Source organism: Podarcis liolepis (assembly GCF_965112155.1).
Source record: "Podarcis liolepis genome assembly, chromosome: 12".
Lineage (NCBI taxonomy): Eukaryota > Metazoa > Chordata > Lepidosauria > Squamata > Lacertidae > Podarcis > Podarcis liolepis.
Genome location: NC_139563.1, coordinates 46,279,311 through 46,303,179, shown reverse-complemented (window position 1 = coordinate 46,303,179; position 23,869 = coordinate 46,279,311). Strand labels below are relative to the sequence as shown.

The window sequence follows — 23,869 nt, the reverse complement described above, 5'->3', positions numbered from 1 at the left end:
TGGGCTACAGGTTGGGCAATTTCAAAAGACTTTTGAATGGCTTGCGCACCATTGTTCAGGGTTCTCCTCCCTCCTGTGTGTGGCGAGTGTGTCTGTTGCAATAGTTCCTTGAATAAAGATCAGGTTAACTAGCCTATTTGCTTCTCAATATACTCTGCCTGGCCTCTGTTATTTTCTCCTACCGATAGAGAGCCCACTTAAGGACTCTACACGGGCTCTGGAATACCCCATAAGGGAAAGGGAGCAGTTTTTCTTATAATAACAGGGTCAGACCAATGATGAGATAGAGCTAGAGAAGTTGGACAAGACTTTGTGGAGAAGGTCTTTGTTCTCTTGCCTGCTCAAAGTAGGTCCGGGGGGGGGGGCTGCCCATCCCTCTTCCTCCTCTTACCAACTTGCCAGATGCATCCTCATTCACTACCAACCTAACCTTGATACTTGGGCAGCACCTGGTTCCGGTACACCCGCCAATTTGCATTAACTCTTTCTCTTCCCCACCACAAGCCCAGCTCTGCAAAAGCTTTATTTTCCATCTGTTGGCTCGGCTCACCTGCATCATAACACCCCAACACTTTTACACCTTCCTATACTTCAGAAGTTGGCAAATCTCCTCCACCCCCATTCATTTTTTTTACATTTTTTTACAAAGTAATAATCATAAATAAGAATAAAAATGTGCACCCCACCACTGAGACCATTCCATTGCAACTATCCAACCTCCCAAAATTTCAACACCTCTTGCGATGGTTTGACCCCTTTCCATTTTAACAGTACAAATTCTACAAACACCCTCCATATCTCCTTAAAATCATTCCTCCTGGTGTTCCCCGTCTTACCTTAATGGCACCCATTAATTTATCATTAATAGCTATATCTCAGATCTCTTTATACCATTCTTCCATTTTAGATTCTGCTTGCCCCTTCCACTTCCTAGCTATCATAATTTGTGCAGCTGTCAATAAATTTGTGAGCAAGTCCTTCATAGCCTGTGAACCTTCCACCTCATCGTGAATTGATAATAATGCTACCTCTGAACTTTCGGTCAGCTTTAACCCAGTGATTTCTGTTATCTCCTTAAAACACCCTTTGCCAAAAAAAAAATGTACATAATTTACACCTCCACCACATGTGAACATCATTCCCTGTTTCCCGGCATCCCCTCCAACATAACACCGAGAGTTGGCTAATCTTGATCACCCCAAGGGACACATTCTGGGGTGGGACAGGGCAAATGAAAGGCAAAAGAGGGAAGCGAAACTAATGTAACTTGCACCTTTGTTCAGTAGGCTAGCTCTACATGCAGTCATATGCCTAATAATACAGCTTCTGTAAATCCAGGGACTGTGCCTGGAAAATAGGGACACTTGGAGGTCTGCGTTTGAGGAAGAAACACACAAATGCTGCAGGGGAAACCCATATCTAAAAAACCACAGCGTGCTTCCCCCAAGAGAGTGTTAACAGTCTCTCAGTTTCTGTCAATCTTTGGTTTCACTTCTACTGCCTTTAGAGACTTGGCTTTTAGCATTATTCTCCCTCCTTGCTGTGGCCCACTTGATACTGAAACACCCCCACAATTCTTGCCTGTTTCTGAATTTGGCACGCAACTATCTGGGGCATGTGACCAGCTTGGTAGCACCAGAGCTCATTCCCTCCACTGAGTCCCAAACCAAGAGAAGTTTAACCAATAACATTGGCATGATGTGGCAGGCAGGGGAGAACTCTGGCCACTGGGTAGTGTAGAAAATGTTCTGCAAGCATTAGCAAAAGCTGAGCAGGTTCTGCTAAATGCACTGTCAAATCAAATCAAATACCTTTATTGGCTTCCTGCAGCCAATCAAAAGCCACGCTTTGGTTTCCGAAAATTTTGGAAGTCGAACAGACTTCCGGAATGGATTCCATTAGTCTTCCAAGGTAAGAGTGTACTCCTAAACAGGTGTCTTTACCGAACAAATTCCTTATTTCTTTAGTTCTTTTGTCTTTATCCTAACAAGCCAATAACTTTCATAACAGGCAGAGGCTGTTGGTTTCTTTGTAAGGCTATAGTTGTGTGAAAGGCTTATATTTTAGATTCCGTTTTAATGGGTGATCTCACCTCCTTACTCATTTGCCATCCTTTTCTTTCCTGCTTTCACACTGACGACTCATGCTTAATTGGTACCCAGGTGTGCACAGCTAGTTCAGTTGTTCATCAAGCGCTCGGGACAGTTTTCTATCCTGGTGAGATTAGGTACTGCCGAGTTCAGTGGGGGAGAATTAAAAAACCGTGACAATTAAAAAAAAAAATCCATTGCAACTTGATTGAGACACCTTCCCTGGAATGCAATCTAGGCTTATTTGTATATATTTTTTAAATTAAATTTTCTAAATTACATTTCAAAATATTCATTTAAACAACCCTAAATCAATAACTTACCTTTTTTGGTGGTTCATTTTGCTTACCCTATATCCCTTCATATTTTACATAAACTAAACCATTGAGTAATTCATTGTTACATCCATCAAAGCATATTTACACTGTTGAATTTTTATTAATGGTACCAGCGTTTTTAAATGAACAGCAATCTAGGTTTAAAGTGTGTCGCCTCGGTGCAACGTTTCCTAAACACAGGACAGATTGGACTGCAACAACCTGCTGTACCTATATGCCTATTTAGTGATATTTTATACCATTACAAGGGAATACACGATTGCTGGCCTTGCCCCATACCTCACTAGCTGCCATACCAACTCAACCGCCAAGCAGAATGTTGTTTGTAGCTTTCTCACCATCTCAAGGGGGATGCTCCTGCCCGTGGGGTGGGGTCCTGGCCATCTGCTCCAAAGTCTGGCTGGGATGGCAGTGATGACGTCACAATACTCCTGTGATGTAGTTTACTCTGCAACCAGGCAGGATGACAACAAATGCAAGGTTGCCGCTAGAAACAGGAGTCCAGTGCTTTGTGTCTATCCCTCCCAATATCTAGGGAAATGCTTGGATCCAATTGTTGAGAATGGGAATGAACGTTGTCTTATACTGCTTTAGGAAGAACACCATAAATGTGGTATTTTAAAGAAATGAACTGGCCATGATGACCTGAATACCTGCTGTAGACTAATAACCTTAGAACTCTACATAATTCAGTTGTGATAATAATTATTAACAACAACAACAAAACCTCCCCTTCAGAAGAGGCATGGAATGGACTGCGGATCAAAGCCCCGTATAAATTTTGGCAACAACAAGAGAAAGTGCCCTCCAAATCACACATGGTTGGTTTTTTACACATAGATGTCTAGCTTGTAGGGATGCGGGTGGCGCTGTGGGTTAAACCACAGAGCCTAGGACTTGCCAATCAGAAGGTCGGCAGTTCGAATCCCCGCGACGGGGTGAGCTCCTGTTGCTCGGTCCCTGTTCCTGCCAACCTAGCAGTTCGAAAGCACGTCAAAGTGCAAGTAGATAAATAGGTACCGCTCTGGCAGGAAGGTAAATGGTGTTTCCGTGTGTTGCTCTGGTTCGCCAGAAGTGGCTTAGTCATGCTGGCCACATGACCCGGAAGCTGTACGCCGGCTCCCTTGGCCAATAAAGCAAGACGACTGGACCTAATGGTCAGGGGTCCCTTTACCTTTACCTGTCTATCTTGTATAAAACCCAATAGCTCTCCTATGTGTTGGAGAGGGTGTCCCACTTTTGGGACATAAAGACATATGTGGTGGGAGTGTTCAAAAATAGAAAAATTCTGGGAAAATGTCTTTGCAGAGATATCTTGGATTCCAAGGCAGATTGTTCCTATGTCCCTAGGACTGGCATTGCTTAATTTGTTCAGTCAGGACTCACCAAGAATTAGAAATAAAGATCTTGTAACCCATTTATTGACCACAACAAAAACAACCATAGCCAGAACATGGAAAACACTGCAACTTTTGAACATGGATAAGTAGTATGAAGCGGTCTGGCAGACAAAGCTTTGTTGGAAAAGCTAGCATGGAAATTGCAGGTAGCAAGAGGCCAAAAGAAAAACGATAATTGCCCCATGCAGTATGGGGCAATTTTATTGAACACACAGATAGTGAGGCACATGGGGGAGTAGTGTTTGGGGTGGGTAACATAGTTTGGAATACTTGAAATATACATTTTAACCTTTCAAATTGTTGCAGATACAATGTATTCCTTCCATTTAATGAGATTGGAGCAGATGATGTGTTATTTTCTGGTTTTTAAGATTATGAGAATGTTTGAAATGTATGCTATGGCAAAGAAACTATTTTTAAATGGGGGGGGACTCACCTTCCCTTTAACACCAATGATCTGGCAGTTGTTTTCTGAGCCCTGGGTGATTTTTTTTTAATGAATAGGGTTAAAGAAAGACAGAAGTGGAGAACATAAAGGTGCTTCTGTTGAAGGCTCAATGGATACTTAATTGGCGGCTTTTCCAAATGATGAGGGACACAAAAGAAGTCCTTTAACTTGGACTGAGGAGGACCCACAACAAAAAGGGAAGTTGGAGGCGAGGACTCCCTGCATGAAAGGCAGTATCTTCCAGGGTGAGAGACTGGGAGAAGTAGACTCCCAGGTGGGAGATGGGAAGATCTGTATGTGGATAAATATAGGATATAAATATGGTGAAGGGCCCTACATGTAATAATAATAATTTATTTATACCTCACCCATCTGGCTGGGTTTCCCCAGCCACTCTCGGCGACTCCCAACAGAATATTAAAAACGATAAAACATCAAACATTAAAAACTTCCCTAAACATGGTTGCCTTCAGATGTCTTCTAAAAGTCGGATAGTTGTTTAATTCCTTGACATCTGATGGGAGGGCGTTCCACAGGGCGGGCGCCACTACCGAGAAGGCCCTCTACCTGGTTCCCTGTAACTTCACTTCTCGCACGGAGGGAACCACCAGAAGGCCCTCAGAGCTGGACCTCAGTATCCAAGCTGAACGATGGGGGTAGAGACGATCCTTCAGGTATACTGGGCCGAGGCCATTTAGGGCTTTAAAGGTCAGCACTGATACTTTGAATTGTGCTTGGAAACGTACTGGGAGCCAATGTAGGTCTTTCAGGACCGGTGTTATATGGTCTCTCTCTCTTTAGTTTTTTTTTTTTTAAATTATTCTCATTCCGTAGTCTAGTTTGATTCTTACTGTATTTTATCTCAAAAACTGTCAGTAAAAAATATTCAAAAACGAAAAATAATGGACACCTTCATTCACCAAAGCTCCAACCTCCCCAGTGTGCCTTTCCACTTTGGCACCCAAGATTAAAAGTAGTCAAATTGCACCCCTCACCATAAAATTCTGCAGTAACTAACTCTTTGCTTCCCTTTAGTGATGCTCTGGTTGTAACACTGTATGAGACTGCCCCACTTGGCCTAATGGTAAGGCCAGTCATGTATCCAGTCTTTGCCCAAGTGCCAGAATTTAACAGGTCCTTACTTGGAGTAAGTGCTTACCCCGTTATGTACTTCTCACCTCACCTTTCGCCTGACCTACACTCCAACCAGATGTAGCACAAAATTATGCTTCACACTCACACACTGAGAAGCATTCTCAAGCAGAGCACTCAAATATGAATTGCAAATGATTTCATTTACCCCAGTTGCAGACTTTGGGACCTGTTGAGGACAGAACAGCAGACCTTTCTCCATCCCATTAAAGGCCAAACAAATATAAGTCTCATCATAGAATTACTGAAGAAGGAGCTGTGCTTGCCTCTCTTTTTGCCCATAGACTTTCTGCGAAGCATATTCCATGCTGTTATTATTTTTAAAAGGTTTAATGTGTTTATAAAAGCCTTTGCCCAGAATCAGTGCAATATGATCTTTCTGGTTTGGGCTTTAATAGTCTGCTGGCACTATTAAAAACAAACAGAACCCTTAAAGGTCGCAAGAAGGGCAGAATTACAGGAAACGGCAGTAGTTTGTCATTTGTACGCTGGTCCATGCGTAAGGCTAGCTGGGTTTCTCATAGCCCTTCATGCCAGCATCTCCTAGGGCCTAGGCCCTGCGTCATCCTAGCTTGCATATAAAAGACAAGATGTGATGGCCTGGGATTCGGACTCGGAGGCTGAACCTGAGGAATCCCAGCCTGCACAGGATTCCCCGCCTCCAGAACCAGCTGAGCCGGGGCTGGGGCCTGAGCCTGAAGGGTCCTCACCTGTGCTGGATCCTCAGGTGCAGGCATCAGCTGAGTCTGCTCTGGCTCCTGAGCTGATGGAGGACCCATTGCCTGCAGGTGCTCCACTCTCAGCCCCATCAGGGGAAGCTGAGGTTGCTTCTGGGTCCAGTAACCCTCCAGCCTCTCCTGAGCTGCAGAGGCTCAGGGCAGAGAGGCGGAGGGAACTAAGTTCCCACAGGAGGAGTGCTCGCCTCCAGGCCAGGAGAGGCGAGTCACCTGTGGACCGGGACCGCCCTATGCCTCGGGGCAGATAAAAGCCGGCCAGCCCCAGTCCCAAGTTGCAGGAGCAACATTGTTGGAAGCCAGTTCCTGCCTGGACCGTCCTGCCTTCTGCCAGAGCTCCTGACCTCACCTAACTCCCTGCCCTGCTCTCAGCTTTGACGGACTACCTCCATCCTGCACCTTCGACCTCGGACTGGACTCGGACCTCGCCTCACGGTTAACCCACGGGACCAGCACACAAGAGCACTTTGTATCATGTGCTAGTGCTGTTGTTACGGAGAACTAGAAAGTGCTGCCAGCCCACCTGGCAAACTACCTGTAGCTCTGGACCCATATTTGCAAGATTTAAATAGATAATGGAAATCAGCACATCTGTCCTGAGTTTTAATGGTTTTTACCATGAAGTACACAGAGCCAAGGATGTTTCCAAAGTGCTTTTCTGTGGTCCCATTTCAGTGCTGCAACACACAGCTGGGAACAAGAGATAGGTTCCTTTTCTGAAAAGGCAGGAATCCTTTCCTTTGGGACCTTCTTGTGCTGAAAGTAAACAAGCTGTATAGGCTTTATTCAGGGCAGAACCTCAATTGGCCCCAAAGGTCGAGTGAGAACATGGGGGCACCAGCCTGTCCAATCTGTCAAATAAGAACTGACCTATAGCTCCCCTGAAACCACAGTTCTGACGCAGTTCTTCCGGGACAGCACCACTTTGGTGGAAGCACAATTTGATGCCTGTTACATAGCTAGTACATCAGAGAGAGGCTAGACTTCTCGTGTGCATGTTCACTGTCCATACAATCATGCTGCTTGCGTCGCTTCACACAAACTCTATGGTATTGATTTCCCATAAGCTAACATTACAAAATGAAACGCCGGATTTCCCATCTGAAAACAGGCCTTCCTCACTAAACTGCTTCAGGACGTTGTAAGCTGGAAGCAACAGACACATTTAAACAGCCTGAGCAAGTGAACAATCACAAACAGAGACACAATTCAGGGGAGTTTTGACTTGCTCTCCTGCAGGATGTGCTCAGAAATGTTACCCTTTCCCCTCCACCTCTTATTTCTTAATTCATTTAAGTGGCACAATTTACAGGGGGAAAGGCAAGTCTAATTGTTCAAGAGGATGCATGGACAGATGATACAGAAACTTGGTGTACGGCGCCATCTAATGCCAAGATTTAAAAAATAAATGCATTTGCTTTACGACAGGGAGGGGGGAACCTGAGTCACGGCAATATGTAGTGGCTGCTCACATCGGTTCCTTTATTCCGCGGGCCATTCACCTGCAGCGAAGAAAACAGGACAGCAGCTTTGGCAAGCACAGGGTCAGTCACCCTGGTATAACACCAAAGGAAGGCCACTTCTGTGAAACATCTAAATGCCAACTTAAAATATTCCATGTGCCCTGGAGCAAAAATCACGTCTCCCTTTGAGGCTTTCGAAATTTGCTTTGGAGAAAAACCCTCGGCACGGCCAGGCCTTCCTTCTTGTTCACCGTCTCTCGCAGCACGTATTCATTGACCACCTGCTCATACCCCACGGATAGGAAAAGTTCAGCCAAGAAATCTGAAGAGAAGAAAGATAAAGCAGTCATCCAGCGTAGGTGGAAGCGCGAACGTGAGATGGCAGTGTGTGACGACGCAGGCTCCTCTTCTCAAAGCAGCCCTGCCCAGAGCCTTTGCATTTTAATAGAATTAGAAGCCCCAGGTAACGAGAAGGTTTTGCAGCACGCAACTAAGACTTCAAAAGTCAAAAGTAAGAGCGTTGGGGCAGTTCTCAAGCATCAGCCCCTAGACTTCATTTGCTGAAGAAATCACAATTGTCGTGATTAAGTTTGTTGTTCTTTCCTACTTGACTAGCTGAACTTTTAAGCGGACAAAATTGTAATCCATATTTGGTAAGTGGCCTCCCCAAAATTGTAACATCAATCAGACCTTGATTTAAGGCCTTTTATGCATAAGCAGCAGTTCTACAATATTTATTTGGTTGTGTACCTCATTATATCTGCATCGCTGGAACCCCAGTGTACAGTTTGAAGGCTACTCTTTTGCTCTGGCAGGGTTTTGCTGCAACGCTCTCCTCTAACTCACATCACCAAGACTCACAGAACTTGACGGTACCAAACACCTAACAGATTAGCAAGAAATGTATAAATCTGAATTGAATGTATGCTGGAAGTGTAAAGAAAAAGAAGGTACCTTTTTCATATGTAGTGGACCTGTAAGAAGCTAAAAGCTTACTGGGAAATGATTTATATAATGAATTGGAAAAAATGTTTAAGATAACCTTTTCTAAGAAACCAGAGGCTTTTCTTTTAGGAATAGTAGGACTAGAGATACCCAAACAATATAAAAACTTATTTATGTATGCGACAATGGCAGCCCAAATGATTTTAGCCCAAAGATGGAAAGAAGATAGTGTCCTGAGAACAAAGAAGAATGGCAGCAAAAACTGTTGGGATTTGCAGAAATGGCAAAACTTACCGGAAGAATAAGAAATCAAGATGAAAGAGTTTTTAATTTAGAATGGAAATCGTATATTGGATATTTTAAAAATGATTGTAAACAGATCAAATTGTTAGCAGGGTTAATGTAAAGATGTGCAGTGATATAAAACTAATATTGTTTGTTCTGGGCAAATAATAACTAGGTTTAACTTGGAGATGCAACAAATGTATTACGTATAAAAATAGGTAACTGCAGAAAGGGAGGGAGGTCGAAACAGGGTACTGAAATTTGATGTAAAATTATTTTATTGTTTGAGGTAAAATGGGGAAGGAAAGACTCAAGAGAATTTAGGAATAGTGAAAAGTAACTAGAGAAGCACAAAAAAGCCCCATGCACAGTATCAATATGAAATGACTACTGAATCCCATGACTTATACTTATTGGAATGCCACAAAACCATACAAGTGGAGATTTTAAACCCAGCTTGTATTTGGTTTTTAAATGGGTTTTGTATTTGTTTTGATTACAGTTTTATTGTTAATCGCTTTGAGATGTTTCACCGGAAGCGATTCATAAAGTAACTGGGAGGAAAATGAAATAAAAATGCAATAGTTCTGGGAAGCAAAGTGTAAACAAAGGCGAAGGACTCACCATCTGTGAAAAAGTATGACCTGGTTCCATCCTGTCTGACGTAGAAGTTTTCTCCAAGCTTGTTAGTAGACTTAAACCGCAGCATAGCATGATCATAGAGGCCATAATCTCTGAACAGCACACATTTGCCTGGTTTTAACACCTGACAAATAAGTAACACAAAAATGAAATGGACATTATAAAACAGAAACATGGCGCTACATCTAAAAATGGAATATTGCATGTCACGAGGCTCAGCTGTTTCAGATATTTTTTTACAGCACATCAAACGCACTGGTCATTTTACTCCTACCATTACAAGGTACTTGGAAAAAACTTTTCTCTGAATGCTCCAATCATAGTTTTTTCCAGTGCTATTTTTCTGGGGGGACACAGGGGTATGCATACCCCTAAACATTTTGTGAGTCTTTGTACTTTTGTCCATTTACTGTATATATTTCCCCCCGATTTGAACTATAAAATGGTGATTTTCTTGAGTCAAAATGAGAGTACCCCTAAACTTTTTTTTAAAAAAAGAAAAAAAGCACTGGTTTTATCCAAGTACAGTGGTACTTTGGTTCTCAAACTTAATCCATTCCGGGAGTCTCTTCGACTCCCAAAACCATCCGAAAATGAAGGCGCGGCTTCCGATTGGCTGCAGGACCTTCCTAAGGTAAAGGTAAAGGGACCCCTGACCATTAGGTCCAGTCATGACCGACTCTGGGGTTGCGGCGCTCATCTTGCTTTATTGGCCGAGGGAGCCGGCGTACAGCTTCCGGGTCATGTGGCCAGAATGACTAAGCCGCTTCTGGCAAACCAGAGCAGTGCATGGAAACGCCGTTTACCTTCCCGCTGGAGCGGTACCTATTTATCTACTTGCACTTTGACGTGCTTTCGAACTGCTAGGTTGGCAGGAGCAGGGACCGAGCAAGAGGAGCTCACTCCGTCGCGGGGATTCGAACCGCCGACCTTCTGATCGGCAAGTCCTAGGCTCTGTGGTTTAACCCATAGGGCACTCAAGCAAAAACCATGTCGGATGTTCGGCTTCTGAAAAACGTTCGCAAACAGGAACAATTGCATCCAGGTTTGCGGCATTTGGGAGCCAAGCCATTCGAGTACCAAAGTACCACTGTAAAGGTTTATAGGAGTGGGATTGGACCCCAGTGATACACAAGACATTTGGTGCCCTGCATATCTTGTTGCCTTTGCTCAGTAACTAGCATAGCTGAAATTAAACAAAATAGGGCTTTTGAACTGCCCAGATTTCCATTTTTTTACTTTTTAGTGAAGGTACACATAGCTCTGACAAAGCTACCCCATGTCCGTATTTCTCATTACACATTTCAGTAGCTCACCTGGGCACCAATGTATTTTGGAGGAAGGGGGGGCCACAGCGTGCAAACATGTGGCAACTTTTCGGAGCAGACATGTTTGATGATTTTATGGTAGATTGATTAAAATGCAATCTTACTTACTTTATAAAGATTGTGCAAAACCAGATGCATCTTCTCAGGATGAACAGCAGACAGCACAAATATTAAGGTCACAACATCCACGGAATCTGACGGCACATTTTCCAAAATGTCGTCTTTGGTAAGGTCACACTGGAATGCTTTGCATCTCTGGGCATCATACAAAGGGTTTTGCTATGAAGTGAAAAGGTTTTTTTCTGAGAAACATTTGCAATCAAATGCTCCGATTTCACTTGCTGAAATGAAGACTTTTTTAAAAGGGCCCCAGGAAAGCATGAAACAGCAAGAGAACAATCATTTCTATCCCTTTGTGGCACAAACATGTCACTAAATCATGATTTTAGCTAGTATATTATAGTATAGTACAGTCGTACCTTGGAAGTCAAACGGAATCCGTTCCGGAAGTCCGTTTGACTTCCAAAACGTTCAGAAACCAAAGCGCAGCTTCTGATTGGCGGCAGGAAGCTCCTGTCACCAATCAGAAGCCACGGAAGGCCTGTCAGACGTTCGACTTCCAAAAATAGTTTGCAAACAGGATGCAGCATTTGGGAGCCAAAACGTTTGAGAACTAACTGCTTTTGAACTCATTAATAACTAGCCTTACCAGCGGACAGAATCACTGTGGCAAGAATAGTCAAGGAAGTCCCGTACTGTTCATGGAGTTATCATACCATCAGCCTTTTGGGGTCATGGTCAATATCTTGAACAAGTCACTTTTAATAAGTTGATCATTTGAAAACCTGTCTTCAAATTTGCTAGACTGACTTGTTATAAATCTTCAAAATTCAAAAATACCTTTTCTTTAAAAACCATAATAAAAAAGGATAGATAGAATCTTTGCCTCCGGTTTTTGAAATTATTGGAAGATATGTCTGCACCCCAAAACCTTGCAACAATCTCTTCCCTGACACTTTCATATTAGAAAGGAATTTATGTAATCATTATAATGTCACAGATATACATGAGTTAAGGTTAGTCAACATATGCAGTATGATAAAAGAGCACAGGAATACAGTGGAACCTCAGGTTACATACGCTTCAGGTTATAGACTCTGCTAACCCAGAAATAGTGCTTCCGGTTAAGAACTTTGCTTCAGGATGAGAACAGAAATTGTGCTCTGGCGGCGCGGCAGCAGCAGCAGGAGGCCCCATTAGCTAAAATGGTGCTTCAGGTTAAGAACAGTTTCAGGTTAAGAACGGACCTCTGGAACGAATTAAGTACTTAACTTGAGGTACCACTGTATATATTTTTCTTCTGTTTATCTGAGCACATTCTGCTATTCACTGATTATGGTTGCAGAAACTTATGTGGCTAAAACAAGGGAGACTATTGCCACAGCAGCCTTAACCAAAGTTGACCATGGAAAACTTGATGTTGTAGTTGTGAAGATTTTCAGACTTCCATTTTTGCTGAAATTTCTCTCTTACACAGCTACTAAAGGTTCAGGAGCCCTGTCCTCTTGTGTTGCCCAGGCTACCCTGTCTCTCTGCACAGGTGGTGACTGATTTCTTTTCCAGCCTCCGATTCAATATTTTCAGTCATATGATGCCTACTTTTTTACAACAATTCAGTGTTTATGCCTTCTGATCTCAACGTGAAATAGGGAAGAAAGGAAACCATGACTGGGACTCAATGCCATACATTGTAGAATTCAAGAGTAAGTATTCATCACTGATCATGTAATCAAATACAAGGGTAGGAAGAATTAAAAACTTTATTCGGTTAGCCTGATGTAGCAATCTCTCTCCAGAAATTGTTATTTCGGGCTAGCCAAATGTGTAAATGAATAATAACTGGGAACAGCTGTGTAGTAAACCCTACACAACATATGTTGGAACCCCTAATTGGCACAATCTGTCCTCCTCCTCTTTTTCCTCATTTCTTTTATCATTCACTTTTTAAAAATAGGGATATACTATTTTCCCTTTTCAAAGAACATTGAGGCAACAGCCTCTTGCACAATGGAGAGAGTAAGACAAACATCTCACCAACCTTGACATATTCCACAGCTCGGGGAGAGAAATCACAGGCATAAGCAAAGATATTCAAATCCTCTTCTAAAAGTGGAAACAAACAATTCCCGACACCACAGCCTGCTTCAAGGATGGTGAGTTTCTGATCCTCAAACTGTTTGGAAGAGAAACAATTGCATTTGATATATCTTCCAGAGCAAAATTCATCATTAAAAAGCTGCAATGTTTTCAGAAAGGAGGTCCACACATATTATTCACGTTGCCGTGCTAGGTTTTATCACCCTGGAAATCATTTGTTTACAATAAAGACAGAGCCAAGAAAGGGACACCTCTCTTCACTGTAGTCTTCGCTTTGGGGTCTCCATGAGGGCACAATCCTCTTTTGTGTGCTTCATTTGTGGGTGTGTGTTTTTGCTGTGTTGCTACTGCAGAAAAACAGGGTACAAGGTTGTTGTTGCAGATGCTTAAAGGGAGCCCTGACCCTTAGGTCCAGTCATGGCCAACTCTGGGGTTGCGGCGCTCATCTCGCTTTACTGGCCGAGGGAGCCGGCGTACAGCTTCCGGGTCATGTGGCCAGCATGACTAAGCCGCTCCTGACAAACCAGAGCAGTGCACGGAAACGCCGTTTACCTTCCTGCCAGAGCAGTACCTATTTATCTAGTTGCACTTTGACATGCTTTCGATCTGCTAGGTTGGCAGGAGCAGGGACCGAGCAACGGGAGCTCACCCCGTTGCGGGGATTCGAACCACCGACCTTCTGATCAGCAAGTCCTGGGCTCTGTGGTTTAACCCACAGCGCCACCCGCGTCCCTGTTGCAGATACTTACGGGCAGCTATTCAGGATGACAGCCTGTTTGGGTTGGAGAGCAGGGGTGAAAGGCATTAAGTTGTTCATAGGCCAACTGAGTAAGAGTCTGTTGGTGCAGAGTGGGCCCTCTTTATGTGCCAGACCAAGAGAGAGTGCTTATTTTGTGATGAGTGCTTATTTTTGTCATTTGTTTAAGTCATTTGTTTAATAAGAGTGCTTATTTTTGTCATTTGTTTATGTTATACGCTGGACCTATTTTTACAGATTCTGTAATTTTTACACATTGTTATATTTACTTTGTATATTTTTTATTGTTTACAGAGCAGTATTGTCCCCTGCTCTGTAACTGAAATATTCAATTAAGAGCAGATTATAAATACTACTAATCACAACAAGAACATCATCTCTCACTATGATTTAAGCTGTATGATGCATAGCGATTTCACAATCAAAACATATGTATATACAGACTGGCTTATCCACACCTCCCCTTGTTCTGCTGCTACAGTGACCCTCCTGGGGGAAAAACTGCTCTTTAGTGCTCAATTGGAGCTAACAGGAATCTGGGTTTCCCCCAGATTGCCATTTGTTGTGATGCATTATATATTTTATCTGCTGTAAGCAGCCCAGCGTGGCTGGGGAAACCCAGCCAGTTGGGCGGGGTATAAAATCATCACCATCATCATCATCATCATCATCCTGTCTTCATTGCCCAACAGATACAATCTTCCAAGCAAATTAGGTTCCAAACCACCTCTGTGGGGGTAAAATGGGCAGCTATGTCTCCTACAGTAATACTGTGATTCCCAGCAGTCCCCCATCGAAGCACTAACCAGATTTATCCCTACTTAGTGTCAACATCAGATCCTCCCAGGTCATTCACTAATCTATACTGGAGGCATCTGGAATACTATTGTTGTCCTGATTTCTTTTTTTTGGGGGGGGGGGGAGTAATTCTAATACTGACTTTTTTTGGGGGGGGGGAGTAATTCTAATACTGACTTATCCTGCAATCATTGCAGGGACTCCAGTGTACAATGTCTAGGATTTGTTAGATGACATATTATGTAATTCTGATTAAATAAAATACACCAGAACCATCTAGAGCAAGGAGATCATTGGAGCTGAATGAAGCATTTGTTCAAAGGATTGCAATGCACAATTTCTGCAGAAATGGGAAGTTCTGTTTATGTGAGCAGGACCTTTGCACACTAAGTAACCGACTGGCATCAGCAAAAATATCTGAGGAGTTGCCAAATCTAGTTTTACCATAGTAACTGCCCAGGCAGCATCATGGAAACAGCAAGGTGCATCTACGTACCTATTGTATTCATGCAAAATTTTACATTAATTAAGATGGAATAAAGACTGGCTAGGGCTTTCCAGTCACAAAACCCCCCACATTTCTACTGTAGCTCTTGCTTTCCCTCTGATGCTCTAGCATGCATAATGACACTCACTTCACGGCATGCTTTTAATTCTTCAAACTCTCTAGTTGTCCAGTGCCTGTCCTTGAAAAAGTTGGTGCTGTTCCTTTTGTAAAACAGATCCCAGTTCTTCTGTGCTTCCTTCTCTAGTTTCTGCTGTTTGAAGTCAGAGACAAAGACCTGTTCTTTGGCCAGTTTTTCGGCTTCTTCAGGGCTAAGAATTCTTGCTTTGTGCCCTCTCTTTTGGAATGCCCCGTCTTCACAAGCTGAGATGGTCACATCAAGCTGAGCTACAGGCAAGTCACCTTGCAGAGGCCTGGAGTTGGTCATCTTAATTAAGGAGGACCCTGGAGATTCAGAGTTGCTTTATTCTTCAACTACCGCAATTGTCCGTTCAGAAAAGAACTAGACTGAGAAGGACAATAAGGACAAGGTTAGCATTTTTCATCTTTCGCTGGACATGTTACAAAACGATAAAGGGACCCGTGAAATGTGTCGTTTCCCTCTAACATCACCTTTGGAAAATGTAGTTGAAAGAAAGTTGAAAGTTGAAAGAACAAGATCCGAGAACCCTGCCAAGGTACAAGAACTCTATCCCTACCAGGATAGATTAGTGTACAACTTTTAGAAGACATCTGAAGGCAGCCCTGTTTAGGGAAGTTTTTAATGTCTGATGTTCTATCGTGTTTTTAATATTCTGTTGGGAGCTCCCAAAGTGGCTGGGGAGACCTGGCCAGATTGGCAGGGTATAAGTAATAAAATAATAATAATAATAATAATAATAATAATAATAATAATAATAATAATAATTACTATGTCTGAAGGCTAATCCATGCCACAGACATATATATTGTAAAAAATTTCCAGCTGCTTCCACCCTGAGCTAGTGTATGCTTGCATATGTCTGGATCCCACCACCAAACCTAATACCAATTCTAAATGGGAAAGGTCCCAGGATTCATTTCCAAATACCCATATAATCTCACTGTTTTCCTATCATCTGAATGTAGTTTCCCAACTTTCATATGAAACTGAAGATCAAGGTGCTTGACACACCTGGAAGATGCTCTCTTTCCTACTACTACTACACCTAGCAGGCCAGATAAAATATTTTCCCCCCTTGATCTAGGAATGCAAAGGAAGAGTACATGGAAGGAGTCCATCAGAGCCACAAAGCAGTTATGGCAGCAAATGAGATAACAGGTTTTTATGATTTGGTGGGTGGGCATGCGTATTTTACAGTAACACCAGAGGGAGCTGGCTAGCTGCAGTGTGTTTAAAGATTTCTTTCCTTCAAAGCATCTTTCCTTCAACTAGGGTCTTAGCAAACCACTTAACAATTTCTCCATCTGTTTGCTGCAGCAGCTGCACTGCACAGGGTGAGGTTTTTTTTAATTGTATTCTGATTGCTACTTTTACTCCTTAGAGTTATCTTGCATTTTATAGCATTGCAATTTGCATTCCACAAACTGTAGCACAATAAAATACAATGCAAAAAAAGAGCAATAAAAATAAAGCAATTAAAAACCAATATGTGTTTTTAATGCCGTGGATGTGCTGTTGCCTGTCTTCAACTGCAAAGCCATGGACCACCTGAACGAAACAGACCGTTGCTTGGGAACCCCTGATCTAGGATAGGGGTCAGAAATCTGTGGCCCTCCAGATGTTGCCAGACTCCAACTCCCCACTGACAGGGCTGCTGGGAGGGAGCCAGAGTCCAACAACATCTGGAGCCTTGCAGGTTCTCCATCCCCTTCGTTTCTCAAACTTGGCTCTCCAGCTGTTGTCGGACTACAGCTCCCATCATCTCTGACCGCTGGTCTTGCTAGCAAGGGATGATGGGAGTTGTAGTCTGAAAAACAGCTGGAAACACAAAGCTAGGTGGATCCATGGTCCCAACTTGGCCCCGATCAACTGCCTACTGTTCCACTTCACAGGAAAACACATCCCTGTTGGTGGTGGGCACATGAAGCTCACTTGCGGAGCCTTCCCCATCCCCCAATTTCTTCTCTTTTTTCACAGTAATTTTTATTTGGCTTTGCAAGTATTAAGTTTATAGCAATCCAAATTACATCCATATTTCGAGATTCCACCAAATCTCTTGACTTCCAACCTTCCACTCCATGGGTCCTATTGTACACCCTCTCAACCGCATATTATTTCATAATGCTTATTTTATATCTTTCCAAATTGTCCATGATATTCGCTACGTTAGAAGTGTTGTTAAAATCCTGCTAATGTTTTCATCTGCTTACAGTGGCCTCCTAGACCCATTCCCCAATTGCAGCCCACTTCACAGGAAAACACATCCCTATTTCAATCCCAAGCTGCTACGCTCGGCGCGGCTATAGTCCCCGAATCGCTGAATCGTAGAGTTGGAAGGGACCCCAAGGGTCATCTAGTCTGACCCGCAGCAAGGCAGGCATGTCAACTAAAGCACCCATGACAGGGGGCCCAATTAGGCAGCTTCATTACCCTATTGCGTTTTTACTCCCCATCTCCTTGGGTGTTGAGTGCCACCCACCAACCTACCGTCAGGGGTCCAAATAGCGCTGCGGGGCAGTCCCCCCCCAAAGGACGCAGAGCTGTAAGGGCGCAGTTAAGAATTGCTGAAACCTGTGGCACTTTGGACATGCTCAGAGGCTGCTTAATATGTAACGCTGTACTGTTTTTAATACTGATTGGGAGCCGCCCAGAGTGGCTGGGGAAACTCAGCCAGATGGGCGGGGTATAAATAATAAATTATTATTATTATTATTATTATTATTATTATTATTATTATTATTATTCCCCGAGCCATAAGGGCGCAAAATAATAAGAATAATTTCCTAAGTCCGGGGCACTCTGGATATGCTCACAGGCCGCGTTCCTCCCCAAGCCATAAGGGCGTAAAATACGAATAATTTCTGAAGCCCGTGGCGCTCTGGACATGCTCAGAGGCCGCGTTCCTCCCCGAGCTGTAAGGGCGCGAAATAAGAATAATTTCCTAAGTCCGCGGCACTCTGGACATGCTCAGAGGCCGCGTACCTCCCCAAGTTGTAAGGGCGCAAAATAATAAGAATAATTTCCTACCGTCTGTGGTGCTCTGGACATGCTCAGAGGCCGCGTTCCTCCCCGGGCCGTAAGGGCGCAAAATAAGAATAATTTCCGAAAACCGCGGCGCTCTGGACATGCTCAGAGGCCGCGTCCCTTCCTTTCCCCTCCCTGCTAAGCGTCTCTCCGGGACTTCGGCGGCCACGAGGGAGCGCGGCCTGTGCTGGGCCTAGCGGCGGCTGAGGCCTACCTTCTCTCTCCCCTCAGGCGCGGAGCGCTTTCCCGGTCACACGCCGCCGCCGCCTGGCAGCCCGGAAGAGGGAGAGCAGGAGGAGAAGCAGCGCAAGGGCCCGGGCGGGCCTGGTCGTCGTGGTTGCCGGCGAAGGAGCCGCCGCGTTTGCTTTTTCGCTCGGCGGCCATGAACGGCTCGGCGAACCCGCTTCTGGACAAGGACGAGCACCCGCTGCAGCTGGGCGAGAGCTTCGAGAGGCACCCCAAGGCCTCCTTCCACACCATCCGCTGTGAGTAAGGGGGCGCGGGGGAGGGATGGGCGGACGGACGGTCGGTTCGCCCACAGCCCCCCGGGCCCGAGGGAAGCGGCTCCTGAGGGGGAAAGGAGGCCTACTCGCGAGCAAGCGCCAGCGGGGCCCACTCCGGGGGAAGCGAGCGGGAGCCTGAGGGGGAATGGCAGCCCTTCCTTCTCTCAGGACGGGCCAGGGGGGCTTCGTCCTAGTGGAGGGGGCTGAGGGTCGAGGGTATAGGCCGGTATACCCAGTGCCGGATTTACGTATAAGTTAAATAAGCTATAGCTTGGGGCCCCACTCTCTTGCGGGCCCCCCAAAAATTTAAAGGGAAAAAATCACCCTGCATGTACATTTCCAAAATATAAGATAAAACCTACATACAGCAACAGTGCTTTGTGTTGTGTATTCTCCTGTGATGTAAGTAATGAGCCCTGCCTGCTCCCTAAAACATCACTGGTTTGCTCATTTCTATATATAGGGTCCCCACATTTTGCATGGACTGGTTGCATGGTAACATGTGCAAATGGCTTAATAATAATAATAATAATAATAATAATAATAATAATAATTTTTATTTATACTCCACCCTCCCCGGCCACAGCCAGGCTCAGGGCTGCTAACACCAATAAAATTACAATAAAAACATAATTTGAAATACTTTATTGTCACTTGTACAACTTGTATACAGTGAGATTACACTGTTAATTAAAGGGGGGGGAAACAACTCAATTGTGGAGGGGGGCTGAGGGTCGAGGGTATAGGCTGGTATACTCAGTGCTGGATTTACGTATAAGCTAAACAAGCTATAGCTTGAGGCTCCTCTCTCTTGCAGGCCCCCAAAAAATTTAAAGGGAAAAAACACCCTGGATGTAATTTCCAAAATATAAGATAAAACCTACATACAGCAACTGTGTTTTGTGTTGTGTATTCTCCTGTGATGTAAGTAATGAGCCCCGCCTGCTCCCTAAAACATCACTGGTTTGCTCATTTCTATATATAGGGTCCCCACATTCTGCATGGACTGGTTGCATGGCAACACGTGCAAATGGCTTAATGATGATGATGATGATACAGTGGTACCTTGGGATACGAATGGGATCCGTTCCAGAGCCCCGTTCGCATCCAGAAGCAAACGTAACTAGCGACGGCACGTCTGTGCACGCGCGCGTTGCTTTTTGCCGCTAGCGCGTGACGTCATTTTGAGCGCATGCACGAGCAGCGAAACCCGGACGTAACACGCTCTGTTACTTCCGAGTTGTTGTGGAGCGCAACTCGAATGCGCTCAACATGAAGCATATTCAACCCGAGGTATGACTGTAATAATAATATTTATACCCCGCTCTCCCTGGCCAGAGCCAGGCTCAGGGCGGCTAACACCAATAAAATTACAATAAAAACATAATTAGGGGGGGGAACAACCCAATTTAAAATACGGGTTAAAATACAATTTAAAATGCAGCCTCATTTTACTAGTAGCCCATAGATCAAAACCATAAGGGGAGGGAAACATAAGGGTCAGACGTATGTCTTGCAGGCCCTACGAAAAGATGTCAAGTCCCGCAGGGCCCTAGTCTCTTGTGGCAGAGAGTTCCACCAAGTCGGGGCCAGTACTGAAAAGGCCCTGGCCCTTGTTGAGACCAAGCTAACCACCTTGCGACTTGGGACCTCCAAAGTGTTGTCATTGTGGACCTTAAGGTCCTCTGTGGGGTATACCAGGAGAGGCCGTCCCGTAGGTATGTGGGTCCTAGGCCACAAAGGGCTTTAAAGATATCTATTAGGTCCATAAATTACCACATCGCATGTATTCAACACAAAAAAACAGTGACAATTTATTGTTGACAGCTGGATATATAAAGGGCCCCATTACCGTCAGTAGCTTAGGGCCTCATCAAACCTAAATCCGGCCCTCGGTATACTGATAATAATAATTATTATAATAATTATTAATAATTTTGTTATTTATATTGCATTTCCACAGCCACTCTGGGCGGCTTGCAACATATCTAAAAATGTAATAGAAACATCCATCCTTGAAAACGTCCCCAAACAGGGTTGCTTTCGGCTGTCTTCTAAGAAGTCAGATAGTTGTTTCCTTGACATCTGAAGGGAGGGCATTTAAAGGTGGTGGTAGTAGTAGTAGTAGTAGTAGTAGTAGTAGTAGTAGTAATAAAAATAACAACAAGAACAATGCACTGAATTTGGTGGGGTCGTCCCAACAACAACAACAATAATATAAATAATCCACTGAATTTGGTGGGGTTGACCTTCTCAGTACAGTCATACCTTGAGTTGAATGCACTTCGGGTTGGGCGCGTTTGAGTTGCACTCCACGGCAACCCGGAAGTAACGGAGCGCATTCCTTCTGGGTTTCGCCGCATGCGCAGACGCTCAAAATGACGTCACGCGCATGCACAGAAGCGGTGAAACGCGACCCACGCAGATGCGGGTTGTGTTCACTTCAGGATGCGAACGGGGGTCCGTAACGGATCCCGTTCGCATCCAGAGGTACCACTGTACTAGGCATGCACAGGATTGCACCATAAAGTGCTTTTGAGAGTTCAGAAAAGCAGCATCTTCTCCTCCCTCTCCCTGTTTTCAGTTGTCAGTATTTCTGTTCTGTTTCTTAACTGGTCCGGGTCTTCTGGTGCCCTTAAGAGCAGCTGCTCAGCAAGAAAAGCAGCAAGAGAAGCTTTTTTTTCCATTGGGAACTATGGTACATAACTTTTAGAAGACATCTGAAGGCTGTATTGGGAAGTTTTTAATGTTTGATGTTTTACTATGTTTTACTATATATGCTGTTAGCCGCCCAGAGTGACTGGGGAAACCCAGCCAGATGGTCAGAGTATAAATAACAAAATTATTCTTAGTATTATCAATATTAAGGAGCTGCAGTTGCAGGAGAAATACTCACCTGCTAAATTTCTGTATGTGTGTGTGTTAGGGTCACAGGCATCCAGGAAATAAATAAAAATTCTTAACTAAAAGTAGAAATTGTAGAAGGATTTTGACAGCTTTTTCTTAGAGCACGTGGGGTCAAAAGAAAGTGATTTGCAACAACTGTTGTTGAGACATTTCGTTCCAAAGCTGCTAGACTAGTGTTTCCCAAACTTGGGCCTCCTGCTGTTTTTGAACTACAATTCCCACCATCCCTGACCACTGGTCCTGCTAGCTAGGGATGATGGGAGTTGTGGTCCAAAAACTGCTGGAGACCCAATTTGGGGAAACACTGCTAGACAGAGTTAGACAGAAGTTGATGACAGGTGGGTGTCCTGTCCCCCCAAAACATATATCCTGGTTACGCCCATGGTCACAGGGACAACCCCTACTTCTTGTTGGGGGGCAGAGTTAACTGTCTTTCTTACTCTTTTTACACATATTGTTTGTTGGCCATAGCATGGCTACAACACAAACCCTTCCTATAACCGTTCCTTCAGAGTTTGAGATGCAGACATCAGGAGGGAAACTGAACACAATCCCTGACTAATTCCTATGGAATCAAACAATTGTTAAATGGGCCGAGACAGGAGCAAGTTAAGAAGCTGGCAACCCTTTCTGTGCACAATCGGGGACAGATTCAGATTGGGCCAATTGCCTGTGGTCAAAGCCTATTTACTCTCCTCTGTGCCCCATGATGAATGCTTGGGAGGGTTGCCAGCTATTTCTGCAGACAATAGGGTATGTGTCCTTAATAGGAGGCACAGTGAGCAACCAGGGGTTGCCAACTCTTTCTGCTGTTAACAGTTGGTTGCAAAGATCAGGGCATCGCGTTTTTTCCATACCGTGAAATGCTTCAGCTGGTGATTTCTGCACATCAAGCTGTGATAGATAGAGGTACAGGCCAGGCCTTTGCCTTTTATTTAAGTTGGGAACCCTACAAGCAGATGTTAAAAAGCACAGAGCCTTTGTCAGTTAAAAAATACTACAGTGGTGCCCCGCAAGACGAATGCCTCGCAAGACGGAAAACTCGCTAGACGAAAGAGTTTTCCGTTTTGGAGGTGCTTCGCAAAACGAATCTCCTATGGGCTTGCTTCGCAAGACGACAATGTCTTGCGAGTTCCTGCTGGTTTTTTTTCCTCCCCCCCCCCTTTTGCTAAGCCACTTATCAGCTGATCCGATCAGCAGATAAGCCGCTAAAAGCCGCTAATAGCGCTAATCCGCTAATCCGTCAATGGGCTTGCTTCGCAAGACGAAAAAACCGCTAGACGAAGAGAATCACAGAACGGATTCTTTTCGTCTTGCGAGGCACCACTGTATTTTTCATAGCCAGAGGAATCTTGCTAGCAGGTTTTTAACAGCGTTTCCAAAATAATGCAGAGATTGATAATGGATACATCTTTTTCCAGCCCTGAAACATGCTGCAGGTTATCATTTGGTTGCTTGGTTGGGACCACTTGTTGGTTGCCCAAAGTTAAGTAGGTCGTGCTATTCCCCCACTTTTTTTACTGGTTCTGTTACAGTAGCAACTTTTTTGACGTGAATAAATTAAGTAATTGAAGCTTCCTAGCATATCACATTACTGTTGAAAGAGACAAGAGGCAGGGACTATAAAACAGCCAGGGCTATTTTATTTCTTTAACAGCAGACAGGATGCTTGAAAAGCTACTTTTGAAGTTTGGAAGGTTTATTTAAAAGTGTGTTACAGCATGATTATTTGCTGCTGGGTGGGTGGAGAATTAAAAGTTTCTTGGGGCACCAGCAAAAGGGAGCTTTGTAGATTATGCAAAATGACTGGGGCAGGGGGGAAGCTTTTAACAACATAAAATATTCTGATGCAGTAACTGTTGGGGTTTTCTAAAGCTTTTAAGCTAAACTTCATGGTTCCCTTATTCCCTTTATATCCACCACAATAATACATTTCATCGGTAATAGCAAAGAGGGAGTGAATTTGTCCCAGATGGATGTTAATCAGGAACCTTTAAAGCCCAATAGATATTTAATACTTACTATTGTTCTCTCTAGATGACTTCAAACCAGCATCTATTGATACATCTTGTGAAGGGGAGCTTCAAGTTGGCAAAGGAGACGAAGTCACAATTACATTACCACACATCCCAGTAAGTTTACTCTGTGTCCCATTTTTGCTCCTCCTTCCCCCAGCTATGCTTTTTTGCTCTGAACTATTGAATTTGTGGTGAAGAAGAAGACTGTATGCGTTTTTCAAAAGAACCTGGTA

General features: G+C 44.1%; 2 protein-coding genes across 5 annotated transcripts in view; one reads left to right on the top strand and one right to left on the bottom strand.

The window, feature by feature from the left end:
* Window positions 1-7,292: 7,292 nt before the first annotated feature.
* Window positions 7,293-18,534, bottom strand: METTL6 (methyltransferase 6, tRNA N3-cytidine). 4 transcript variants are annotated; one of them, XM_083468535.1, is made up of 6 exons: window positions 18,423-18,534; window positions 15,173-15,549; window positions 12,924-13,058; window positions 10,934-11,104; window positions 9,480-9,621; window positions 7,293-7,947 (listed from the first exon to the last, which is right to left on the bottom strand). In XM_083468535.1, the coding sequence occupies exons 2-6, from the start codon at window positions 15,467-15,469 to the stop codon at window positions 7,799-7,801; spliced, it is 894 nt and encodes a 297-aa protein (XP_083324661.1). In that variant the 5' UTR covers window positions 15,470-15,549; window positions 18,423-18,534; the 3' UTR covers window positions 7,293-7,798. The 4 variants fall into 4 exon arrangements, with proteins under 4 accessions (XP_083324661.1, XP_083324662.1, XP_083324663.1 ...); XM_083468536.1 differs by lacking the exon at window positions 18,423-18,534 and adding an exon at window positions 17,672-17,721; XM_083468537.1 differs by lacking the exon at window positions 7,293-7,947 and adding an exon at window positions 8,021-8,115.
* Window positions 18,474-23,869, top strand: part of EAF1 (ELL associated factor 1) — a 17,753-nt gene continuing 12,357 nt past the window's right edge. Inside the window, exons 1-2 of the mRNA XM_083468565.1 lie at window positions 18,474-18,693; window positions 23,656-23,750. Of these exons, the coding sequence (XP_083324691.1) occupies window positions 18,591-18,693; window positions 23,656-23,750 (198 nt within the window). The 5' untranslated portion in view covers window positions 18,474-18,590. The remainder of the gene's footprint in view (window positions 18,694-23,655; window positions 23,751-23,869) is intronic.